Source organism: Mobula hypostoma, chromosome 11 (genome assembly GCF_963921235.1).
Source record: "Mobula hypostoma chromosome 11, sMobHyp1.1, whole genome shotgun sequence".
NCBI lineage: Eukaryota > Metazoa > Chordata > Chondrichthyes > Myliobatiformes > Myliobatidae > Mobula > Mobula hypostoma.
The window spans coordinates 10,462,004-10,485,928 of NC_086107.1; the positions used below are offsets into that span (position 1 = coordinate 10,462,004).

Consider the following 23,925-nt stretch of genomic DNA (forward strand, 5'->3'; position numbering starts at 1 on the left):
TATTAACCTCTGCTTCAATGTATAGTTTCCAGAATCTGCCAGAACTTGGGAACTGTGTGACAAGTCGCTCATAGGTCTTCCGCGCTTTGTCTATTGGTTGGTTCTAAAAGTAAAAACCATCAAAAATGTTTACAGCATTTAAAATGTAAAAAAGCCCTTGATGTTTTACTCCCCAATCTTAGTAAGAGGCAATTTCCACAACTGCTTTAAAATCATATGTGCATTTTTCTTGAACTGTATAATAAGCAAACATAACCCTATGTCACTAAACCTGTGCCTCTCGTATGAGAATGCTCCAAGCATCAAGGTCATATGGATTTTCTTCTAATTTCTTTTCTGCCTTCTTTACTTTTTCCGGGACATACTCTGCAGCCTGTGGAGAAAGAGCATAAACTTACATCACCATTTGTAATATCTGTAATACCTGCTTTATAGATTTCAAAATATTATCAAGTTACACTAATCTTTAAAATTAGCTATTGTAAAATTAAACATACAAATGTCATCTCTATAGTCAAGCAAGCCATATAGCTCAACAACATTCTTGTACAAGAAAACACTAGATTCTAACATACCACCTTATCAGTTGTTTAAGTATTTGGACAGATAAGCAGTCTGATCAGCCTTATTTTGCTTTCCTTATACATAGATTTGAACAAAAATCAATCAGTGCCTTTACAATAAAAATTGGAACTAAATAAAGCACAATACCACTTAAAATCTATTAAATTTTACAAAATCAAATATTATTGCAAGGCACTTTCATATCTTAGTCAGCATTAGTAGTGAGCAAAGAATCATTCAGAACCACAATGTTTATCAGTGAGGTCTCAAAGGAGATGCGAATAGGAAGGAATTGGGAAACACGTTAATGAATATGCAGACCCTGTTTAAGTATGAGCATGCATGAATTCACTAAGTTTGGGTTCACTTAAGTAGAGATACTAGGACCTTTAAGGGGCACACAATACATGTATAGGTACATAGCTTAGGGCAGTACATGCAAATTTAAAAGTAATGTCAAATAGGACAATGGACTATTCTTTATTCTGGAGCTGGATTACAAAAGGTCAGAAATTTGTCAATGCTCCTTTTAAAGCATAGGATTCAATTGTGGACATTGCACCATATGAGGATATGCCTTGAAAGGGCTGCTATGCAAGTACTCCATGATTGCAAAACTGTGTATCAGGATTAAGGTGTTAAAAAAAAAAGTGTACTTTTTCTGGGAAAGCTTCAAGTGTACAATTTTAAAATTAAAAAAGTTGACCATTCAGGAGAGAAATCAGCAACTGTATCACAGATTGGAGAGCAATAATCCCAAAACACTTGGAAATCTCTCAAGATTAATTTTTGTTCTTTATAAAGGTATACGGTGGTAAAGAATAAAGATGGTGGAATGAGATTGATACACAAACTATAATCCAAGGGAATGGTAGAAAAGGCAAGGAAAATTGCAAAAACACTTCACAGTGAGAGCAAGCAGATAGCTAATATGACTAATGCACTACATTTGTGGTAACTCCATAGGTATTTGCATCCACTTACGGCAATACACACAACCATCTCTCATTTTTATTGTGATAACGGGAGAAAAGAAACATGTACAAGTAAAAATCCTGAAGTAAAATATTTAAGAACACGTAAATGTACAGCTCGTTCAGGTCACAGCTGCTTTAAAACAAGTTACAATGGAAAATACTTCTGAAGGTTGATGGTATTTAAGGTCTTTGAGCACATTCCAGATTCCAAAGTCATGACGTGCCTCTGCAAAAGATTTATGGTAATCTAAACCATAAGGCAACACACTAACCAAAACTGTGGGAAATGGCTGATATGAGGGGTAGATCAAAGTGCCACTTTTATTTCTTTCCTGAGTCATTTTGTACTCTGTGCCACTAAATGCAAGTTTGTTACACAGATGATCATGGTTGTATGGAACAAGCTACCACAGGAAGGGTAGAGACAGATACAATTACAACAATAAAAAAGGCATTTGGATAATCTGGGTACAGGCAAAACCTTTGCTCCATGCTTTTGTTGTTGCACAAAAATACATGTGGAAATGTCACTTTTTTTTGTAGGATGCTGCAAAGGTCAAATAAAAATAGGAAAAGTAGACTTGTTTAATAGAGACTACAGAAGGATATTTACTTTTCTTCCTCCTCACTACCCCTTCTCCCAGTGAATTCTGTAAGAGCAAATTTCTATAACCTGCGGAGACATACTTGGACAGGAAAGTAGAAGGATAGGAGTTTAATGCAGGCAAATGGTTTCACTGGCAAATGGGATACCTGTTAAAATGCAATATAGCTGACATGGACAAGATGGGCCAAACAGCCGGCTTCTGTGCGGTACAACTCGATAATTATTCTCGCTTTGTCACTCCACTCTCCCTAAATTACTTGAGCAACACTCCAAAGCTGTGGTTAAATCCCAACATCAGTAACTATTAAGTCTAATTATAGCTTTAACAAAGCCATGAAATATAATTCTGCACATTCTCATGGCAACAATACACAATATCATTGCCCAAAGCTCCCCCATGGTATTATCCGTATGCTTGAGATTTATAGTAATGATCAGATTGGGTACAAAGTATATTAGTAAGGTTTTAATTTTAACTCTAACAGACCTTTACATTTTCCATTCTTGAACAGTATCACAATTAAACTACGTGCAATGCATATAGTTGATTTTTAGTGGTTCCAAAAATAAAGTGCAAAGTACTTTATCACACCAGAGGTTAATTTCTTTGCTTACTCCCCCTAGGTTTTAAACTCATTGGTGGGATGCCGAATACCAAGACATTAAAGAAAAGTTTGAAAGCAATTTCGCAGAATTTATTTTAAGAAAGCATTGTCTACAAGTACACAAAAGTGACTAGCATTAAGGCATGAAGGAATTTCAAAGAAAAAGCTTGGACAAGGAGTGGCTCAGGGATTTGCACTGTGACCTCAAATACGTGCAATCTATATTAATAGTTTAGAAGGCTGAATGCACAGAGACCGAAACCTACAGACAACTGTCCTACAGAGCACCCTACAATTTATCTGCTATTAGAAACTAGATAGGGAGGCTGAAGCTTCTTGAGGTTTTCTAGAATAGGTTCAGAAGAGGGTTTGAGGAAGCAACTGGCAATTAAGCAAGCCTGAAAATCACAAGTGATAGCAGCTTCTTTGCTTATGCTACAGCTGAAGAACTGGGAGCGGTCAGGATAGTGGCCAGGAAGAGAGGTAAATGGGTAAGACCAATGAAAGCAGTATCAAATGAAAGGTGGGAAGAATGAAGAATAAGGAATTATAGCAGAATTCTGTCAATATGCGGGGCAGAGGTCAAGAGGGCATGAACAAGGTGTATTCCTGTCCATGATTGCAAGCCTCTTTACAAATGTTCAGTGGAACTTGAAATTCAGTCATTAAGGATCAAAGCCTTGCTTTGATTACTCATGTACTGGAAAAAAATTTTAAAAAGTAGAATGTAGCTTAAATTGCAACTACAGAAGGTTATTCTAAAAAGGACCTGGGTAACTTCAGACAAAATTTGAAAGGATGGCACAATATAGACAATACCCATATTTCAGAGCAGTTGCATTTCCAAAAAACCATCCACATTGCGTTTTACTGTAACACAAATCCTCTCTTCTCTATTTGATGTTTTTCCTTTATATACAAGCTATCTTATCAGATATAAAGTGACATTACCCTCATTAAAATGCTGAAGCCAATACTTGACAGGGGTGGAGGGGTGGTTTGCAAGGCAAGCAACAAATTTGTCAATTTAATTTTGTGGGCAATTTGATTTGCATACATTACCATATCAATTGGACTGGGAGAAACAGCCAAGTTCCACCTTTGCTGTGCCCTCAACACTCCGAGGACATCAACAGATGCTGCCGCACTCTTCATCTGCAAGGCTTGTGTAGCAGGAATGAAGGGACAGGAGTGGAGACACCAGAGCAAACAATGGGACTTGAGAATCAAGCTTCAGGAGAGAATGGTGACACAAAAGGAATTTAAAGGGGCAACAGATTAAAGTGTGGTGATTTGTGTAAGTACATCAAAGGCCTAGAGGTTACTTAAAATTATATAGCGAGTCTCGGAGCTGGCTACAACTTTTGCAGCTCCCCATAATGCAGATGGTTGATTCTTCTATTGTGCTTATTCCCTCCTACACCACCCCCAAATGTAAACTCAACAAGGATAAATTTTCACAACATAGGGGTTGCCTGCGGAGTACTACTGCTTCTGAATTTTGAAGGTTCTCCTTTGAGTTTGACAGGTTCTCCCATTTCCTTCCCAATGACATGCTGGTATCATTAACGGACTACTAAAATTATCCCATCAATGTAATCTTGTGGCAAAGAACCAAACTGGAGATGATATATACAAGAGAGATTAAGTTACCAGGCTTCAGTGAAATTTGAGGTCGGAGAGAAAGACAGGATTGCACTAATAGGACTCAATGTATTTATATCATAATAAACGTTACGCTAACATTTAGATACAGCAGTTGGCAAGCATAACGAATTTTCACTATTTCTCAGACGAAGTAGTTTTAAAAGAACCAGTAGCTAGATTTCTTATGCGGAACAGATAGAGTAGACCATGTTTCTCCTTCATGGGGATTCTAGAACTAGGAGGAATCCAGAACAAGTGATTGCAAGCTTGAGAAATAAAAAAGGCAAGGCATTTCTAATCTTGGGAGTTGAAAATCTTTGCAATTCTGTATATCTGAGACCTATGGAGGCAAGTCATTGAACATACTCAAGGCTGGAATTTTGGTTCCTAGGGGAGTCAGTAATACATATAGTGGAGCCCAGATCCATCATAATCCCATCGAATATTGTAAGTTGGCTCAAAGGGCTTAAATGGCCTACCACAACTTTTGTTTTCACTGTTCTCAAAACATACTAACGGCTTTAAGAGACTTCTTTACGTGGCCCAGAATAGGTTTCTGGTATTTTGAACTGACCGGAAAGGTTACAAAAAACCTCAACTCTATAAAATTAATTGCCAATATCACCAAGCAGTGATTAGAATTCAAATTTCCCTTTTTTGCATATTGACCGTAAATACAGTATCCCTATCAGTTAAACACATTAGAGTTTAGTCTAAGACCCCTATGCTGTTGACATCCTGTATAGACTCGGTAAAGTGAATGGCGATACATCTTAAAGGAAAATCATCTCACTAGAGTCGTGCTTCTACAACGTAAAAGGAATGCATACACATTTCCAATTCAAAATTCCAACCCATTTCAATCCCTTGATGACACTGTTCTTCCACAACTTTGTGTTCTCCACTGGAAAACCTTCATTCCCCACCAACTTTGGCTTTTATCTGCATTTTCCTCAGCACTCTTAGTCTCACCACAGCTTCAGCTGTCTCAGCCCAAAATCAAGAATCCCCTACCCACACTATACATTATTGCCCCACTACCTTCAAAATCTACTTTGAAGCCTAGCACTGAGACCTAAACTTGTAGCCATCTACCAACAACTTTTTTTCTCAAGTCACTGTGAAGTACATCAGTACTTTTGTTTTGACAAATACCAAAATGGAATTAGGTTAAACTCAAATGATATGAAAAGATTAAACATAAACGTTCACCAGTCAACTCCCAGTAAAGCATCATTCACCCATCAGAGTAGCACATCAACTCTGCCACTCTGACCATGCCAGCGTGAGAGCATTTGCAGTCTTCTATGCTCAAAATACCAAATCTTTTCATTAGTGTTAATACATTGCACAAATAAGAACTCAGGCCAGTAACTTGTTTTGACAATGATTTTACTGAAGACAATTATAACAAGAATGACAAAAAAAAATCTAAGGGCTATCATACATAAAATTGAAAGGATTGCACAGCACCTTAGTGTAAAGTATAAAATATAAAAAGCAAATTCACACAGGAATTTGAAACTCTAAATGTAGGACAACCCTTACAAGCTATTACATCTTATGCCACTTAAGGAATTACAGCATTTAATTAAAATTATAAATGTTTTCAGTTTCTACAAAAGTTTTATTAATAATTTAAATTTAAGTGCATGTGATTAACACTAAACAAAATACTTCGCACTTTTAAAAAATTTAGGTGGAATATTACTGCCAAACAGACTTTATAAGGCAGCTGCAATCTGAATTCTGCCATTTTATATAGTTACCATTTAAAATACAAAGTTTTTATACTATCCCATTATGAAATAGCCTACTCTACCTACCCATTGTGCTAATTAGACCCCATGTCACAATATTCTGCAACACTTCAAACCTCAAATCAATTAAAGACCTACAAAAGTACTCTTGAAATTCAACACAAATATTTGTGTCAGCCAACATTTCCTTCAAAAATCACATACTTTAACAACTTTTACTCAAATAACATCCTAACTGCCCAACAGCAAAATGAAAAGTCTGATGTGGTACATTCTTCTGATGAGTATATCCAGTAAAACTTTGAGATGACTGCTCTAATCACATTCAAATCAGCAGCTCTGGAATGAATTATTAAAGAATACATGCTTGTACTTTACAAAAGATAGAATCATGCATTGGAATTCCCCATTAGCAAAATCAGGGAATCTAATCCAAGTAGACTTCACTGGCACATTAGTCATTCCTGCCAACCATAGAATATCCAGATAGCACAATTTCCATGAAAAATGTACCACAGGAATTATAAAAACTTGAGATAAGCTAATTGTTATAAATATTGCAATTTTAATGCAATTAACATTGCAATATTTAAGATACTGCAAATATAAATGGTAGGATTTAAAAACTCAACTAGTCCTTGCATAAAAGCAGTGCAGGATTAAAAAGCAAAAATGGATGTTATAGGTGGGAATGGAAACAAGAAATCATGGCTGCCATGTCACCAATGTATATGCTTAAGATCAAAGATAAGACCTCCAGCATGACATGAAACAAAGTTAATCCCACTGGAATTAAACACATGAAAATCACAGATCACAAGTAAAATGTTTCATGATCAGCTTCATGGAGCTGGTGTTCAAAACTACATTTAGGGTTGTTGGGCAATAGAAAACCAATTTCAGGATTGAAACAGTGATAGCAGAGGAGGCAGAAAGAGACATTTTGAATTTCAAGTGAGTGGAAATAAAACTGATCATCAGGGCAGAGGGTCAAAGAATTCCAGTAAAGACACCAGTAAGAGTTTTAATAGGGCCAGAAAATTAAGTTGGATAGTGGAGGAATCCTTGCATCAACAGATTGCCAGTCCGGGAAAACTAGCATTCACCAGATACAGGACAACTTACTGCTCTTTTCCAGAAACTGATGACTGCTTCAAATCTTGAGGAAACCCTGCATTGAATGAGTAACCAGCCTGTTACCAGCATCAAGGAAATAGGTATCAAATCCATAAGTGAACATTACTTCTTAATCAAACATTATATATCCAACCTACTAGCCCACATAAGCACAAGCACATATTCTGACATAATTACAAGAAAACTTAAGAAACTGGCAAACTGTTTTCATTAGTGGGGTTCTGTGGCACTCACTATAGTAGCACTCAACCTTGCGTAGAAATTAGTCAGTAAATCACCATTCCAAAGGTCAACGCAAAATCTATGCTCCCATTCTGAGGAATTATTGCACTTTTGGAGTTTTATTGAATTCAATTTATTTTCATCTGTTTCCATCTTCCTTTAGACTCCTTTCTAATCTTGGACAAACTATATATTGATTATGTGTTAAATGAATTCCTTGCATTTTACATTATTGCATCTGCCAATACCATCTTCCTAGGCAGACCTAAAATCTGTTTCCATTCTAGTTTTGTGGATTCGGAGATAATCATGAGAACTGCATACTTTCCCACAAATTGAGCAGGTAGGCAGTTTGTGACATGGTCTGCTCTTTTTATTGCTTATGCAAGCTTGTGTGTTTCCCATTCCTGGTACCCACTATTTAGAGCAGTTTGGCTCAGAAATATTTGAGTCAATGGTGATGCTGAATTTTTTTGGGTTTCCAGCTCAACTTTTAATATTTTCCTGTATCTATAAATGATCTCTTCCCAATCTCTGATCTCTAAGAGTGGCAATCAATACTGGGGTCTGTGACCAGGGAAAAGAACATCAACTATATTCTGTTGCTATCTGGAAGACTGCAGGATCCAGCTTTCTAATTGATTCAAGTTCAGGAGGATACCGCTCTCTCTCTGTTCAACTTCAGCAGACACTCCAGAATCCAGCAAAGATTTGTGACAATAGTAACTCAAGTTAGGGAATTCTACTCCTTTGTTCCATCAAAATTAAACAACATTGTTCGTTATAGTGGGGTTCAAGATAATTTCCAGGCTCTTGAACCAGAGGGGATAATTTCACTCAACTGTTCCCATAACTTATGGACCACTTTCAAGGACTCATCTCATGATCTTGATATTTATTGCTTAATTATTACTTTTTTTACATTTGCAGTTTATCTTTTGCACATGGGTTGTTTGTCCATCTTGCGTGCAGTTTTTCATTGATAGAATTGTTTCTTTGTAGTTACTGTGAATGCCCACAAGAAAGTGAATCTCAGGCTAGTATATGTTGACGTATGTACAGTAGATAACAAGTTAACTGGACCATTGGTTAATTAAGACAGCCACTTATTGGGGCAACCCTTAAAGAAAAGCTAATTTGAGAAAATAGCACACACAAAATGCTGGAGGAGCACAACAGATCAGGCAGCATCTATGGAAATGAATAAAAAGTTGATGATTCAGGCCAAGACAATTCTTCAAGGGGGAAGATGGCAGAATAAAAAGGTGGGGGGGGGGAGGATAGGAGGATTGCTAGAAGGTGATAGGTGAAGCCAAGAGGGTGGGAAAGGTCAAGGACTAGAGAAGGAATCTTGATAGGAGAGAGGACCATAGGAGAAAGGGAAGGAGGGGAACCAGCAGGAAAAAATAACGGATGAGAAGTAGTAAAAGACCAGAGTGTGGAATAGAAGAGGGGAGGGGAAAGGAAATTGTTGTGATACCCTTCATTAATTGGGACAGGAAACTGTTGCTGATGGGCCCCAATTAACTGCCTTTAATAATAAATTTACTTTGAACTTTCATGGAAGATTGCTCAATTCTCAGCTGTGACCCAATTAGCAGAATTTTCTCCGGAGTTTAAGGGAACTCTCATGAATCTTATGTATAAAATTCAAAACTAACAACATGTCTCACACAGCAATAACTTCAGAAATATCAGCGATTTTGCATCTTCAGTTCTGCATCTGCTAGAATCTTCTTCCTCCTAGGCTCAAAGACCAATTCCTATTAATTTATTTATCAGGATCTCATCGAAACCTATTGTTAAGGTTAAAAGGCCTAGACAAAGTGCAGATGTGGCGAGGTGGGAGTCTAGGAGCAGAGGGCACAGCCTCAAAATAGAGGGATGGCTACTTAGAACAGATGAGGAGGAAGTTGGTGAATCTTTGGAATTCATATCCACGAGCTGCCATGGAAGCCAAGTCACTGGGTGTATTTAAGATGGAGGTGGAAGGGTTCTCGATTAGTCAGGGCATGAAAGGTTTCAGAGAACACAGAACAATGGGGCTAAAGAGGGAAATGGATCAACCATGATGAAATTGTGGAGCAGACTTGATGGACCAAATAGCCTAATTCTGTTCCTATGTCTTATAGTCTTTGCCAGTTGTTCAAACAGATGGCAGCAAAATGCAAATCCATTGTTGGAGATACTCACAAAATGTCTGGAGAAATCTTTCAGGAATTAGACCAAACCACAGAGGAATGGTGGTATATTTGCAAGCCAAAATGGTATGCAATCTGGAGGAAGATACAGAGGACAATGTTCCCATACTCTTGAAGTCTTTTCCTTCTTGGTGGCAGAAGTGCTGACAAGGGAACGATCATGTTGGTAGTGAATGGCCAAAACAATCAAGCAGGCTTTGTCCTGTATGGTTTTCAGTTTCCAAGGTTCTTGTTGGAACTGCATTCACCATATTCCTGAATCATGCTTTGCTGATTGTAGAAAAAAACTTTGGAGTAATTGAGTGATAGATCACGACAAAAAACTGAGGTGCAAAGAGGTGCTGCGCCGGATGACCCTGTGATCTCTGTCACAGTGGCCAATATTAGGCTGTCTTTAAAGCGAGTGAACCCTCACAAGGCAAAAGGTCCTGATGGAGTACTTGCTAATGCTCTGAAAACCTGTGCCAACTAACTAGTGAGAGTATTCAAGGACATTTCACTGCTACAGGCAGAAGTTCCCACTTCCTTCAAAAAGGCAATTATACCAGTGCCGAAGAATAATGTGGGCTGCCTTAATGACTATCACCCGGTAGCACTCACATTGACAGTGATAAAATGCTTTGAGAGGTTGGTCATGACTAGACTGAACTGCCTCAGCAAGGACCTGGACACATTGCAATTTACCTATCGCCATAATAGGTCAATGGCAGATGCAATCCCTATGGCTCTCCACACGGCTTTAGACCACCTGGACAATTCATATATCCATGTCAGGATGCTGTTCATCTACTATAGCTCAACATTTAATACCATCATTCCCACAATCTTAATTGAGAATTTGCAGAACCTGGGCCTCTGTACCTCCCTCTGCAATTGGATCCTCGACCTCCTAACTGAAAGACCACAATCTGTGCAGATTGGTGATAACATATCCTCCTCGTTGATGATCAACACTGGCACACCTCAGGGGTGTGTGCTTAGCCCACTGCTCTACTTCCTATATACACACGACTGTGTGGCTAGGCATAGCTCAAATACCATTTAATAAATTTGCTGACGATACAACCATTGTTGGTACAATCTCAGGTGATGACGAAAGGGTGTACAGGAGTGATATACGCCAACTAGTGGAGTGGTGCCACAGCAACAACCTGGTACTCAATGTCAGTTAGACGAAAGAGTTGATTGTGAACTTCAGGAAGGAACACATACTAATCCTCAGAGTGATCAGAAGTGGAAAGAGTGAGCAGCTTCAAATTCCTGGGTGTCAAGATCTCTGAGGATCTAACTCGGTCCCAGCATATTGCTGTAGTTATAAAGAAGGCAAGACAACTGCTATGCTTCATTAGGAGTTTGAAGAGATTTGGCATGTCAATACACCCAAAATCTTCTATAGCTGTACCATGAAGAGCATTCCGACAGGCTATATCACTGTCTGTTTTTTTTTGGGGAGGGGGGCCCCCCGAGGACCAAAAGAAGCCGCAGGTTGTAAATCTAGTCAGCCCCATTTTGGGTATTAGCCTACAAAGTACCCAGGACTTCTTCAGGGAGCAGTGTCTCAGAAAAGCAACATCAAATACTAAAGAATTCCAGGACCCAGAGTATGCCCTTTTCTCACTGTTACCGTCAGGGAGGAGGTAAGCCTGAAGGCACACACTCAAGTCATCCAGGAACAGCTTCTTCCACTCCACCATCCGATTCCTAAACGGACATTGAATCCTTGGACACCAGCTTATTTTTTAAATATACAGTATTTCTGTTTTTTTGCATGTTTTTAGTCTATTCAATATATGCATACTGTAATTGATTTACTTATTTATTATTATTATTTTTTTTCTTTTAGATTTCGTATTGTATTGAACTGCTGCTGCAAGTTAACAAATTTCACGTCACATGCTGGTGATAATAAACTTGATTCTGAATTTGGAATCCGTGTAGAATTCCCTAAAGGTTAATTTGCAGGTTGAGTCTGTGGTAAGGAAGGCAAATGCAATGTTAACATTCATTTCAAGAGGACTAGAATATAAAAGCAAGGATGTAATGTTGAAACCTTAAAGCAATGGTGAGGCCTCACTTGGAGTACACCCTATCCTTGTTATATGCATCTTCAGACTATGCAGATTCACAGTTATGTGAGGAACCTATTTCTACCAACGTCTCGTTATATGCGTCCAAAATTCAGTTATGCGAGGAGCACCGCCTTCCCGCCAATACAAGTCACGTGCTTACACCTCACGGTCTCACTGTTGGAATGAGAAGCACCGCTTTCCCACCAATACAAGTCAGGTGTGCGCGCTTCACAATCTCTCTCCTGCCACTCTTGCGTTGGTTTTGGCAAGGTGTGGATGCGCGATCTTAAACTTTTGTTGGTTTTATCTACAGTGCAGTGATTTTGTGCTTGAAATATTTAATTATGCCTAAGCGTCCGATGTCATGTTTTGGGCTGTCAGCCAAATGGCAGAGAACCGCTTTAACACTTAGGAAAAAAAGCTGGAAGTTATAAACAGCGCAGCATCAGCTGAAGGTAACACAGCTCTGGGACGCTATTGCTGGGAACAGAATCTTGCCTTTAAAGTTCTCATTGCTTGACAATGCGCCAGCCCATCCCAAACATTTGGACAGCATTCGTCCTAACATAACAGTGCGTTTCCTGCCGCCTAACACAACATCGCTGATTCAACCACTCACCAAGGTGTGATCCACATTCAAGGCGTACGTATTTTTTTTTACCGTGAACTATCTCTCAGATGCTGCAAGCAGCAGACGATTTTGAAAATCCCAGGAGTTTGCCAACCGTGAGAGAATGGTGGAAGTCTGAACACTTAGCACAAATGGTGATGGATATGGACCCACGTTTAGAACGGAGTCAGCATTTCAGTTGTCCCCTGCCGTCAACCCTTCTTCCCTACAAGCAAATTTATGCTGAAAAACAAAATGCTGCCAAGCAAACAACCCTCACCCACTTTATGCAAATAGCTGTAATCTCCTGCTGCTGACAATTCTAAGAGTTCTGTGAGTCTTCCTTCACTCCTTGCTGTGCTTGATATTATCCCGACGACCACAACCATCCACCTGAATCCATGTAAAACTGCCCGACACCACAACAACCACTGATCTCCCGGAGTGAACACACCTGCCACTGTTGGTGAGTACCGTACACCAGAGGATGTTAACTTTCTATGATTTTTAACATTGAACATTACCTTAAATTGATTAAATAATATACAAATGTTGTCTTGTAGTACTGCTTTTGTGTCATATTGGTATAAAAATGTGAATAAGTTACAGATAAAACATATTTAGGAAGCCCTCTGGAACGCATCCCTATCTTCTCCATTTAAATAATTATTCACATTACGCGTCAACTTCGAGGAACGTACCCCTTGCATATAACGAGGATAGGGTGTATTACGAGTAGTCTTGGGCCCCTTAGAAAGAATGTGCTGAAACTGGAGCAGGTTCAAAGGAGGTTAACGAAAAAGATTCCAGGATTAATAGCTTGACACATGAAAAGTATTTGATGGCTCTGGGTCTGTATTCAGAAGAATGAGGTTTGAACTCATTGAAACCTACCAAATGGTGAATGACCTTGATAGAGTGGATATGGAGAAGACGTTTCCTATGGTGGGAGAGTCTAAGACTAGAGGACACGGCCTCAAAATAGAAGGGCATCCTTTTAGAACAGAGATGAGGAGGAATTTCTTTAGCCAGAAAGTGGTGAATCTGGAATTCTTTACCACAGGCAGATTTGGAGGCTGTATTTCTGTATACTTAAGGCAGAGGGTTTGACTGGTCAAGGCATGAAGGGATCCAAGGAGAAGGCCGGAGACACAGGCTGAGAGGAAAATTAGATCAGCCATGATGAAATGACAAAGCAGACTGAAATGAATTGAATTTGACTTTATTACTTACATCCTTCATATAAATGAGTAAAAATCTTTACATTGTTTCCGTCTAAATGTGCAATTATAGTAATTTATAATAAATATTATGTACAACAAGATAGTCAATATAACATAGAAATACATTTGCATCAGCACGAATTAAGCAGTCTGACGGCCTGATGGAAGAAGCTGTCCCGGAGCCCGTTTATCCTAGTTGTTATGCTATGGTACCATTTCCTGGATGGTGGCAGCTGGAACAGTTTGTGATTGGGGTGACTCGGATCTCCAATGATCCTTCAGGCCCTTTTTACACCTGTCTTTGTAAATGTCCTGAATAGTGTGAAGTTCACATCTACAAATGCGCTGGGCTGTCCATACCACTCACTGCAGTCCTGCAATTGAGGGAAGTACAGTTCCCATACCATGCAGCGATGAGCCAGTCAGGATGCTCTCAATCATGCCCCTATAGAAAGTTCTTAGAATTTGGGGGGAGGTGGAGAGAGGCCCCCCCCACACCAAACTTCTTCAACCATCTGAGGTGAAAGAGTCCTGACGAAGGGTCTCGGCCTGAAATGTTGACTGCACCTCTTCCTACAGATGCTGCCTGGCCTGCTGCGTTCACCAGCAACTTTGATGTATGTTGCTTGAATTTCCAGCATCTGCAGAATTCCTGTTGTTTGAGGTGAAAGAGGCTCTGTTATGCCTTTTTCACCACACAGCCAGTATGTACAGACTATGTGAGATCCTCAGTGATGTTTATGCCAAGGAACTTTTCGGCATGGACTAGAAGGGCCGAGATGGCCTGTTTCCGTGCTGTAATTGTTATACGGTTATATAACTTAAGGGGCCAAATGGCCAAATTTTGTTCCTATATCTTATGGACATGGGATATCCTGCCTCCCAGCTGATTTTGTAGCCACTGTGTGCATGTTGAGTCAGGGCTAACCTCTATATTGATGGTGAGAGATTCAATGATAAAAGATCTTGAATTTCAAGGGTAGAAAGATTAGATTCCTTTGTTGGGAGATGATCAATATCTGGCATAACATGAATGTTACTTGCTTATAAGCCTATGCCTGAACATTGTCTTAAGTACTGCTGCACAAGCATGAAATTAACACTGCACAATAAAAAAAAAATCCCAATAATAAAGTAGCCTGAAGATAAACTGGACCCTGGTCACTGCCCTGACAGAGTCATGCAATGTTGTCTTGGGCTGGGTTGATTGACCACTTGTATAAATGCAAATCCGGGGCCCAAGCCAACATTCCCCTCTGCAGATGGACTCTTTACTTGCTCGCCAATAAACTTCAATCAGAAAGAATAGGCAGCAACGATTACTCTAAGCATGGTGCTCCACAAGGTTTCATTAGCAGCCTGCTACTCTATTTCCTGTAGTCTCGTGACCGTGTGGCCAGATTCTACTCTAACTCCATCCACAAGTTTGCAGGTGACACCACCACAGTGATCCGTATCTTAAATAATAAGTTGAAATACAAGGATATTGAAAGCTTAATGATATGGCATCTTGACAACAACCTTTCTCCCAATATCAGCAAAACAAAAGAGCAGGACCTCAACTTCAGACAAGTGATGGTGCATATGCTCCTGTATACATCAATGGCATAGATGGTGTGGCTTCTCCGTGGATTGTCACCTTGTCGCAGTGGAGAAGCTTGTGTGGTCCTGTGATCCCGAGAGCAATGCCGTCTGGAGCTACGCTCCTGATAGGGTCACCCATGGCAGTAAGGTCGAGGGTGAGGTCCCCTGACAAAGAACAATCCAACCAAGACCTCAACGGTGGAACAGGCGGACGGAGTTACTTCGAACTCAATGGCTGTGAAGGCGGATGGAGGCTGCAACAAATTCATCAGCTCCAATCGTCGTGGTTTCCATGCCATTGGAATCAGTTGGTCAATCTGTGAAATATCGTGTGCTTCTTGGAGTGCAACATCAAGTACACGTTAAACAAATACACGCACAGGCGTCTTCGCTCTGTGGTCCACTTCTTCAGAATGAAGACCATCATCCTCGAACTTGAGGGATAGCCATGACAGGTGAGATGGTGTGGGAGTTGAGTTTCAAGCATGAGGAGTGAACATCACTATAGCCTATCCTGGTGCAATCACATAGATACCATGGCCAAGAAAGCTCACTAATGCTCATACTTACTCAAAAGACTAAAGAAATTCAGCATGTACTCATTAACCGTTACCAATGCACCACAGAAAGCATCTCATCTGGATACATATCAGCCTGGAACAGGAGCAACTGAGCACACAACTGTAGGGAATTGCAGAGTTGTAGACACAGCCCAAATCATAGAAACCAACCTTCCCCTCTATGTACTTTGTCTACCCTTCTCACTGGCTCAGTTAAGAGACCAACATAATTAAAGACCCCACTCATTCTCTCTTCTCCCCCTTTCCATTGGGAAGATACAAAACCTGAAAGTACATACCACCAAACTCAAGGACAGTTTCTACCCTGCTGATAAGTTTATTAAATGCTTTCAGTATGTGCAGATTGGTGATAACATCTCCTCCTCGCTGACAATCAACATGGTGCACCTCAGGGGTCTGTGCTTAGCTCACTGCTCTACTCTCTCTATACCCAAGGCTGTGTGGCTAGGCTTAGCTCAAATACCATCTATAAATTTGCTGATAATATAACCATTGTTGGTACAATTTCATATGGTGACGGGAGGGTGTACAGGAGCAAGATATGCCAACTAGTGGAGTGGTATCACAGCAACAACCTGGCACTCAATGTCAGTAAGACGAAAGCTGATTGTGGAGACGAAGGAACACATACCAATTCTCAGAGGTATCAGAAGGAGAGAGAGTGAGCAGTTTCAAGTTCCTGGGTGTCAAGATCTCTGAGGATCTAACTTGGTCCCAACATTTTGAAGTAGTTATAAAGAAGGTAAGACAGCGGCTATACTTCATGAGGAGTTTGAAGTGATTTGGTATGTCAACAAGTACACTCAAAAACTTCTACAGATGTACCGTGCAGAGCATTCTGACAGGTTGCATCACTGTCTGGTATGGGGGGTGGGGGGTGGAGACACTACCGCTCAGGACCAAAAGAAGCTGCAGAGGATTGTAAATTTAGTTAGTTCCACCTTGGGCACTAGCCTACAAAGTACCCAGGACATCGTCAAGGAGCAGTGTCTCAGAAAGGCAGCATCCATTATTAAGGACCTCCAGCACCCAGGGCATGCCCTTTTCTTACTGTTACCATCAGGTAGGAGCTACAGAAGCCTGAAGGCACTCAGTGCTTCAGGAACAGCTTCTTCCCCTGCCATCTGATTCCTAAATGGACATTGAACCCTTGCACACTAGTTCACTTTCAAAATGTATTATTTCTGTTTTTGTACCATTTTTAATCTATTCAAAATACACTAACTGATTTATTTTTTCTTTCTTCTATATTATGGATTGCATTGAACTGCTGCTGCAAACAAATTTCACAACACATGCCAGCGATAATAAAGATGATTCTGATAAGACAGACTCCTAACTTCATAATCTAGTTCATTATGATCTTACATTTTATTGTTTACCTGCACTGCATTTCCTCAGTAGATAGTACACTTTAAGTCTGGATTGGTATTATTTTAACCATGTTCTAATCAATTGATCTACAACAATAAGAAGCAAGAGAAGCTTTCGCTGTATCTTGGTACATGTGACAATAATAAACCAATGCCAATGGGTCGCTTGGCCTCTCAGGCCTGCTTCACTATTTGTTCTGATCTGCATCAACCCTAGTGTCTACTATGGCTGGTATCAACAATTTTACAACTTTGTTTAAATACAGAATTATCTAGACCTCAGATTTCAGTTCCTGAGGGGTGGGGCTCAGAATTCAACAAATAAAACTGACCACTGTTGAAGATGTTTGGACATTTAAACAAATGAACCCATTTCTTAAACTATCTGGAATGGCAATAGATAATCTTGTGATTACAACCTCTTGAAGGTCTCACCTAACACCCCTCAATTGGTGTTCTATGTGTACAAAATAATGATAAGAGTAGTTAGATCATTTTCCCCAGGGTAAAAACATCAAATACTCGTGGGGCAGCACAGTAGCGTAGTGGTTAGCACAACGCTTTACAGTACCAGCAACATGGGTTCAACTCCCACTCCTGCTGTCTATATGGAGCTCTTACACTCTCTAAGTGATCCCAGGATTAGTCTGAGGGGAAGTGAGTGCTTAATACAAGGCACTTGTCAAGAGCAAATCTTAAATATTCCCAGTCAGGTAAGATTCTGAAACAAAAAATATTGGGAAAGTGAGTGATCATAGCTCTCAAACACCACCACTATAAATACCAGCGCCTCAGGTTCAAACCCAGGTCTGTAAGCCTGTAAAGAGTTTGTACATTCTCCCTATGACCGTGTGGGTTTCCTTCCGGTACTCCAGTTTCCTCCCACAGTCCAAAGACAAACTGACTGGTAGGTTAATTGGTCATTGTAAATTGTGCCGTGATTAGGTTAAATTGGGGGTTGCTGGTCAGTGCAACTCAAGTACCTGTTCCACGTCGCATCTCAGCAATTAAATGGCACAGACTTAAGGTGAGAGGGGGAAGATTTAAAGGGGTATTACAGGACAAGGTTTTGTATACCCCCCCCCGCCCCCATATGCTAAGTGCTTGAAACAGGCTGCTAAGGATAGTGTTGGAAGTAAATACCACATTGACATTCTGTTACACAGACACATGTTGGCAATGGAATTTGGATCAGGCACAGACAGTGGGCGACGGGCTTATTCCTGAGACGTGCCAACTGGGTCACAAATAAAAATCTCCTTAGCAACAAAAGATGATGAGTCCAATCAAGCGTGTCTTTGAACATTAAAATAGAAGCTGAAAGGGGGTAGGTAGCAGCTAAATCGCAGAATCACAACGAAAGACGTCGACTTTCGCGGTTGTAGGTACGACTTCTTTCACACTGGAGGGTGCTGGGAAGCGGCTTAGAACAAGTTCCACTTCAATTATATTCCAGTGACTTTTCTTTGCGCTTGGATTAAAAAATAAGGGGAGAGGATGAATGGAAGTAAGCGAGAAAGACGGTGGTGACATCAACCAAGTTCACCTTTTGAACAGAAATACGTTGGCATAGGCCTCACCCGCCATTTTGCCACCGCCAGCCGACGAACAGGAGGGAACACAACCATCAGAGATACAATGAAAAACACCCACTACTTCATTTACCGAGTATATACACAGCTTCCACGGTCACAATGACCCAAACTTTTGCCGCCGACCCACTTCCCCTCCCTCACACAACACCAACTGAATCGGACCTACCTGATCCGCGTTCGCTTCACCCGACATTGCTCTTGAATTTTTTTTAAATCTATCTTTTTAAAAACACACACACCATACAAATGAATGAACAGATGTATAATGCTACCGACTGGAAACACCCTCTCCCCGCTCCGCACTCCTGCTTGTCCCCCCACGCCGCCGCCGCCTCCTCCTCCGCACCGCGCTGCTTCTGAAATGGCGGCGGGCGAGAGCTATCGTCCACCGGAAGCGGCGGGGTTGGCGTGCGCACGTGCGCGAGTTCTTCCCGCCCCTCCCTCTCCAGGACCCGGATGTGTTGCTGCGCTGTCGTCAGAAGCCAGTTGTCCCTTTCCGTGGGAGGGCCGGTTTGAGGATCATTTGCGGCTATAGTTACTTAGCGTGTATTTTGTATAAAAATAATTATTATGAGTAAAGTTAATTTTTGAAATAAAAAACTTGTACTTAAATAAAGTTAAAGTTGAGCGCCTGTATCACAGGTGCAATGAAAAACTTACTTGCAACAGTAGCATCACGACATTCACAAGAAAAGCCTACATTATGCAAAGATAATTACACATTCGTTTGATCTGTGTACACATCTCCTGCCATGTACTAGTGACAACTGAGCTTCGAGTCACTAAGACAGATCTTGCAGATGCTGGCAATCCAGAGCAACAAAGACAAAATACTAGAGGAACTCAGCAGGTCAGGAAGCATATATAGAGAAAAATAAACAGTCGACGTTTCGAACCAGGTCAGGAAGCATATATAGAGAAAAATAAACAGTCGACGTTTCGAACCAGGTCAGGAAGCATATATAGAGAAAAATAAACAGTCGACGTTTCGAACCAGGTCAGGAAGCATATATAGAGAAAAATAAACAGTCGACGTTTCGAACCTAGAACCATCAGGAGTTGGATACTGACCCTTCTTTAGGGTAACTATCCTACTTCCACAAAGTTCAAAGTAAATTTATTATCACGTTATGTATATCATACAACCTTGAGATTCATTTTCTTGCAGGCGTCCACAGAAATACAGTAGAATTCATGAAAAACCACACAATAAGAGGACAAATCGTGCAAGTAATGAAAGAAAAGAAATAACACTGAGAATGCAGACTGTAGAGTCCCCAAAAGTGTGTCCACGGACTGTGGAGTCAGTTCAGTGTTGAGGCAAATGAAGCTATCCACGCTGATCCAGGAGCCCAATATCGGCAGGGCAACAGCTGCTGCCAAACCTGGTGGCATGGGTCCGAAGACTCTTGCACCTCCTGCCTGATGGTAGAAGTGAGAAGAGAGGGAAACAGGTCAAATGCAGGCAGATAGGACAGGCTCAGGTGGGAGATCTTGGCTGGCACAGCATAGTGGGGCTGGACACCAGTTTATTTTCCATTTACAGGCCTAGTCACTTTAATCTGACTTGAAGTCCACCAGAATGGTTCATGCTGATAGTAACTCAAATAACGACATGTTACAACCGTGGTGTGCAAAAGAGCATAAGCGCATAAGACCATAAGATATAGGAGCAGAAGTAGGCCATTCGGCCCATCGAGTCTACTCCGCCATTCAATCATGCGCTGATCCAATTCTTCCTGTCATCCCCACTCCTCTGCTTTCATCCCATACCCCTTGATGCCCTGGCTAATCAAGAACCTATCTATCTCTACCTTAAATATACCCAGTGACTTGGCCTCCACAGCCACTCGTGACAACAAATTCCACAGATTTACCACCTTCTGACTAAAGTAACTTCTCTGCATCTCAGTTCTAAAAAGACGTCCTTCAATCCTGAAGTTGTGCCCTCTTGTCCTAGAATCCCCTACCATGGGAAATAATTTTGTCATATCTAATCTGTTCAGGCCTTTTAACATTCGGAATTTTTCTATGAGATCCTCCCTCATTCTCCTGAACTCCAGGGAATACAGCCCAAGAGCTGCCAGACGTTCCTCATACGGGAACCCTTTCGTTCTTTGAATCATTCTTGATTCTCTGAATGCACGACATCGAAATGGAAGTGGATAGGCTACAGCAACAGAGACCATGATCATACACTCGGTGCCCAGTTATTAAGTACAGGACGTACAGGACTTGTACAGGACGTACAAGTGTCGAATAAAGTGGCCACTGAGAGTAGTTCTGTGTGACAATTACAGATGTTTTAAGCACTCTGACATTGCAGATATTTGTACTTTCAACACCATCTGATCTGCCACATCAGTGAGAACTCAAACTCAATAATTGGAAAGCGTTCCACAGTAAGAATTTTTATAGTACATTGACAACATTCTTACTTTATACAAGGGTCAGATTGTTAAACATTAAATAAAATCGATTTTGGTATTTCAAGAGCCAAAACCTTTTATTTTGTGTTTTATGTAAGTTATGAACATATAGATGAACATCTTAAAAGTTTATTTATTATCAAAGTATACAACTCTGAAGTTCTTCACCTAACATCTAACCTACTCCCAAAAGACATATGTTCGTGAGTGTTTTATGCTGCACTGGATCAGGACTAACAATCATTTTTCCCTCCTTTACAGCTGTGTACTGAAGAATCAGAATCAGGTTCAATATCACTGGCATATGCCGTGAAATATGTTGTTATGTGGCAGCAGTACGCTGCAATAGAAACTGTAAATTACTGTATAAATTATACCTCCTGATCCATAGCCATCTGGAGGTTCACTCAGCAGACTCTGTGACGGTTCCTGATGGCTCTTTACAGAGTCACATGTCCCAGTGCATCCCAGATTGTATTTCAGCGGTATTATACATTCAGAAATCTGATGGCAGAGCAGAAGAAGCTGTTCCTGAATCATTGAATATGTGCCTTCAGTGTCCTGTACCTCCTCCTTGATGGCAGCAATGAGAAGAGGGCATGTCCTGGGTGATGGTGTTCTTAGTGATGGATGCTACCATTTTGAGGCATCGTCTTTTGAAGATGTCCTGGATGCTGAGGAGGCTGGTGTCCATGATGGAGCTGATTAAGTTTACAACTTTCTGCAGCTTATTTTGATCTTGTGCAGTGCCCCCCCCCCACCCTCATACCAGATGCTGACACAGCCAACAATCAAAATCAGGTTTATTATCACCGCCATGTGACGTGAAATTTGTTAATTAGCAGCAACAGTTCAATGCAATACATAATCTAGCAGAGAGAGAGAGAGAAAAAAATAATAAATAAAGTAAAACATAATAATAAACAAGTAAATCAATTATGTATATTAAATAGATTATTAAAAAATGTGCAAAAACAGAAATACTGTATATTTAAAAAAGTGAGGTAGTGTCCAAAACTTCAAAGTCCATTTAGGAATCAGATGGCAGAGAGGAAGAAGTTGTTCCTGAATCACTGAGTGAGGCTTCTGTATCTCCTACCTGATGGTAACGGTGAGAAAAGGGCATGCCCTGGATGCTGGAGGTCCTTAATAATGGACGCTGCCTTTCTGAGACACCGCTCCCTGAAGATGTCCTGGGTACTTTGTAGGCTAGTGCCCAAGACGGAGCTGACTAGATTTACAACCCTCTGCAGCTTCTTTTGGTCCTGTGCAGTAGCCCCTCCATACCAGACAGTGATGCAGCCTGACAGAATGCTCTCCACGGTACAACTATAGAAGTTTTTGAGTGTATTTGTTGACATGCCAAATCGCTTCAAACTCCTAATAAAGTATAGCCACTGTCTTGCCTTCTTTATAACTACATCAATATGTTGGGACGTAGGTGTTTGTGTTGTCTAGGTGGTCTAAAGCCGTGTGAAGAGCCATGGAGATTGCATCTGCCATTGACCTATTGTTACGATAGGCAAATTGCAATGGGTCCAAGTCCTTGCTGAGGCAGGAGTTCAGTCTAGTCATAACCAACCTCTCAAAGCATTTCATCACTGTCGATGTGAGTCATTAAGGCAGCCCACATTATTCTTCTTTGGCACTGATATAATTGTTGCCTTTTTGAAGCAAGTGGGAACTTCTGCCCGTAGTCGTGAGAGGTTGAAAATGTCCTTGAATACTCTCACTAGTTGGTTGGCACAGGTTTTCAGAGCCTTACCAGGTACTCCATTGGGACCTTCTGCCTTGCGAGGGTTCACTCTCTTTAAAGACAGCCTAACACCAGCCTCTGAGACAGAGATCACAGGGTTATCAGGTGCAGCAGGGATCTTCACAGCTGTGGTTGTGTTCTAGCTTTCAAAGTGGGCATGGAAGGCATTGAGTTCATCTGGTAGTGAGGTATCGCTGCCATTCATGCTATTGGGTTTCGCTTTGTAGGAAGTAATGTCTTTCAGACCCTGCCAGAGTTGCCGTGCATCTGATATCGCCTCCAACCTCGTTCGAAATTGTCCCTTTGTCCTTGAAATAGCCCTACACAAATCATACCTGGTTTTCTGGTACAGGCCTGGGTGGCCAGACTTGAATGCCACAGATCTAGCCTTCAGCAGATGATGTACCTCCTGGTTCATCCACGGCTTTTGGTTTGGGAATGTACAGTAAGTCTTTGTAGGCACACACTCATCCACACACGTTTTAATGAAGTCGGTAACAAATGCAGCATACTCATCCAGATTCAAAGCTGAATCCCTGAATACAGTCCAGTCCACCGATTCAAAGCAGTCCTGTAGGTGTTCCTGTGTTTCCCTTGTCCAAACCTTCTTGGTCTTCACTGCTGGTGCTGCAGTCTTCAGTCTCTGCCTATACTCAGGGAGTAGAAGTACAGCCAGGTGATCAGACTTCCTGAAGTGAGGGCGTGGAATAGCATGGACAGCATTCTTGATGGTGGTGTAGCAATGGTCTAGTGTGTTGTTTCCTCTGGTATTGCAAGTGATCTGTTGCTGGTAACTGCTTAGTATTTTGTTCAGACTGGCCTAAACAATAAACAATCTTGAAGCCCCAAGTATAATTAGACCAAATTGTAGATAAATCTGCCAGAAGTTGACAAACCTGATGAATCTGCTTTTTTCCCTAACATCTCACAAAACCCAATTATTCTTCCAAAATAAGATTATGATTAACCTATAATCCAAAGTGTA

The 23,925-nt window shown here is 40.8% G+C and overlaps 1 protein-coding gene across 1 annotated transcript in view; it reads right to left on the reverse strand.

Annotated features, from left to right (window-relative positions):
• Positions 1–19,135, reverse strand: part of cstf3 (cleavage stimulation factor, 3' pre-RNA, subunit 3) — a 102,509-nt gene extending 83,374 nt beyond the window's left edge. The window contains exons 1-3 of the mRNA XM_063061673.1: positions 18,922–19,135; positions 272–373; positions 8–103 (exon numbers count right to left, since the gene is read on the reverse strand). Of these exons, the coding sequence (XP_062917743.1) occupies positions 8–103; positions 272–373; positions 18,922–18,948 (225 nt within the window). The 5' untranslated portion in view covers positions 18,949–19,135. The remainder of the gene's footprint in view (positions 1–7; positions 104–271; positions 374–18,921) is intronic.
• Positions 19,136–23,925: the final 4,790 nt, after the last annotated feature.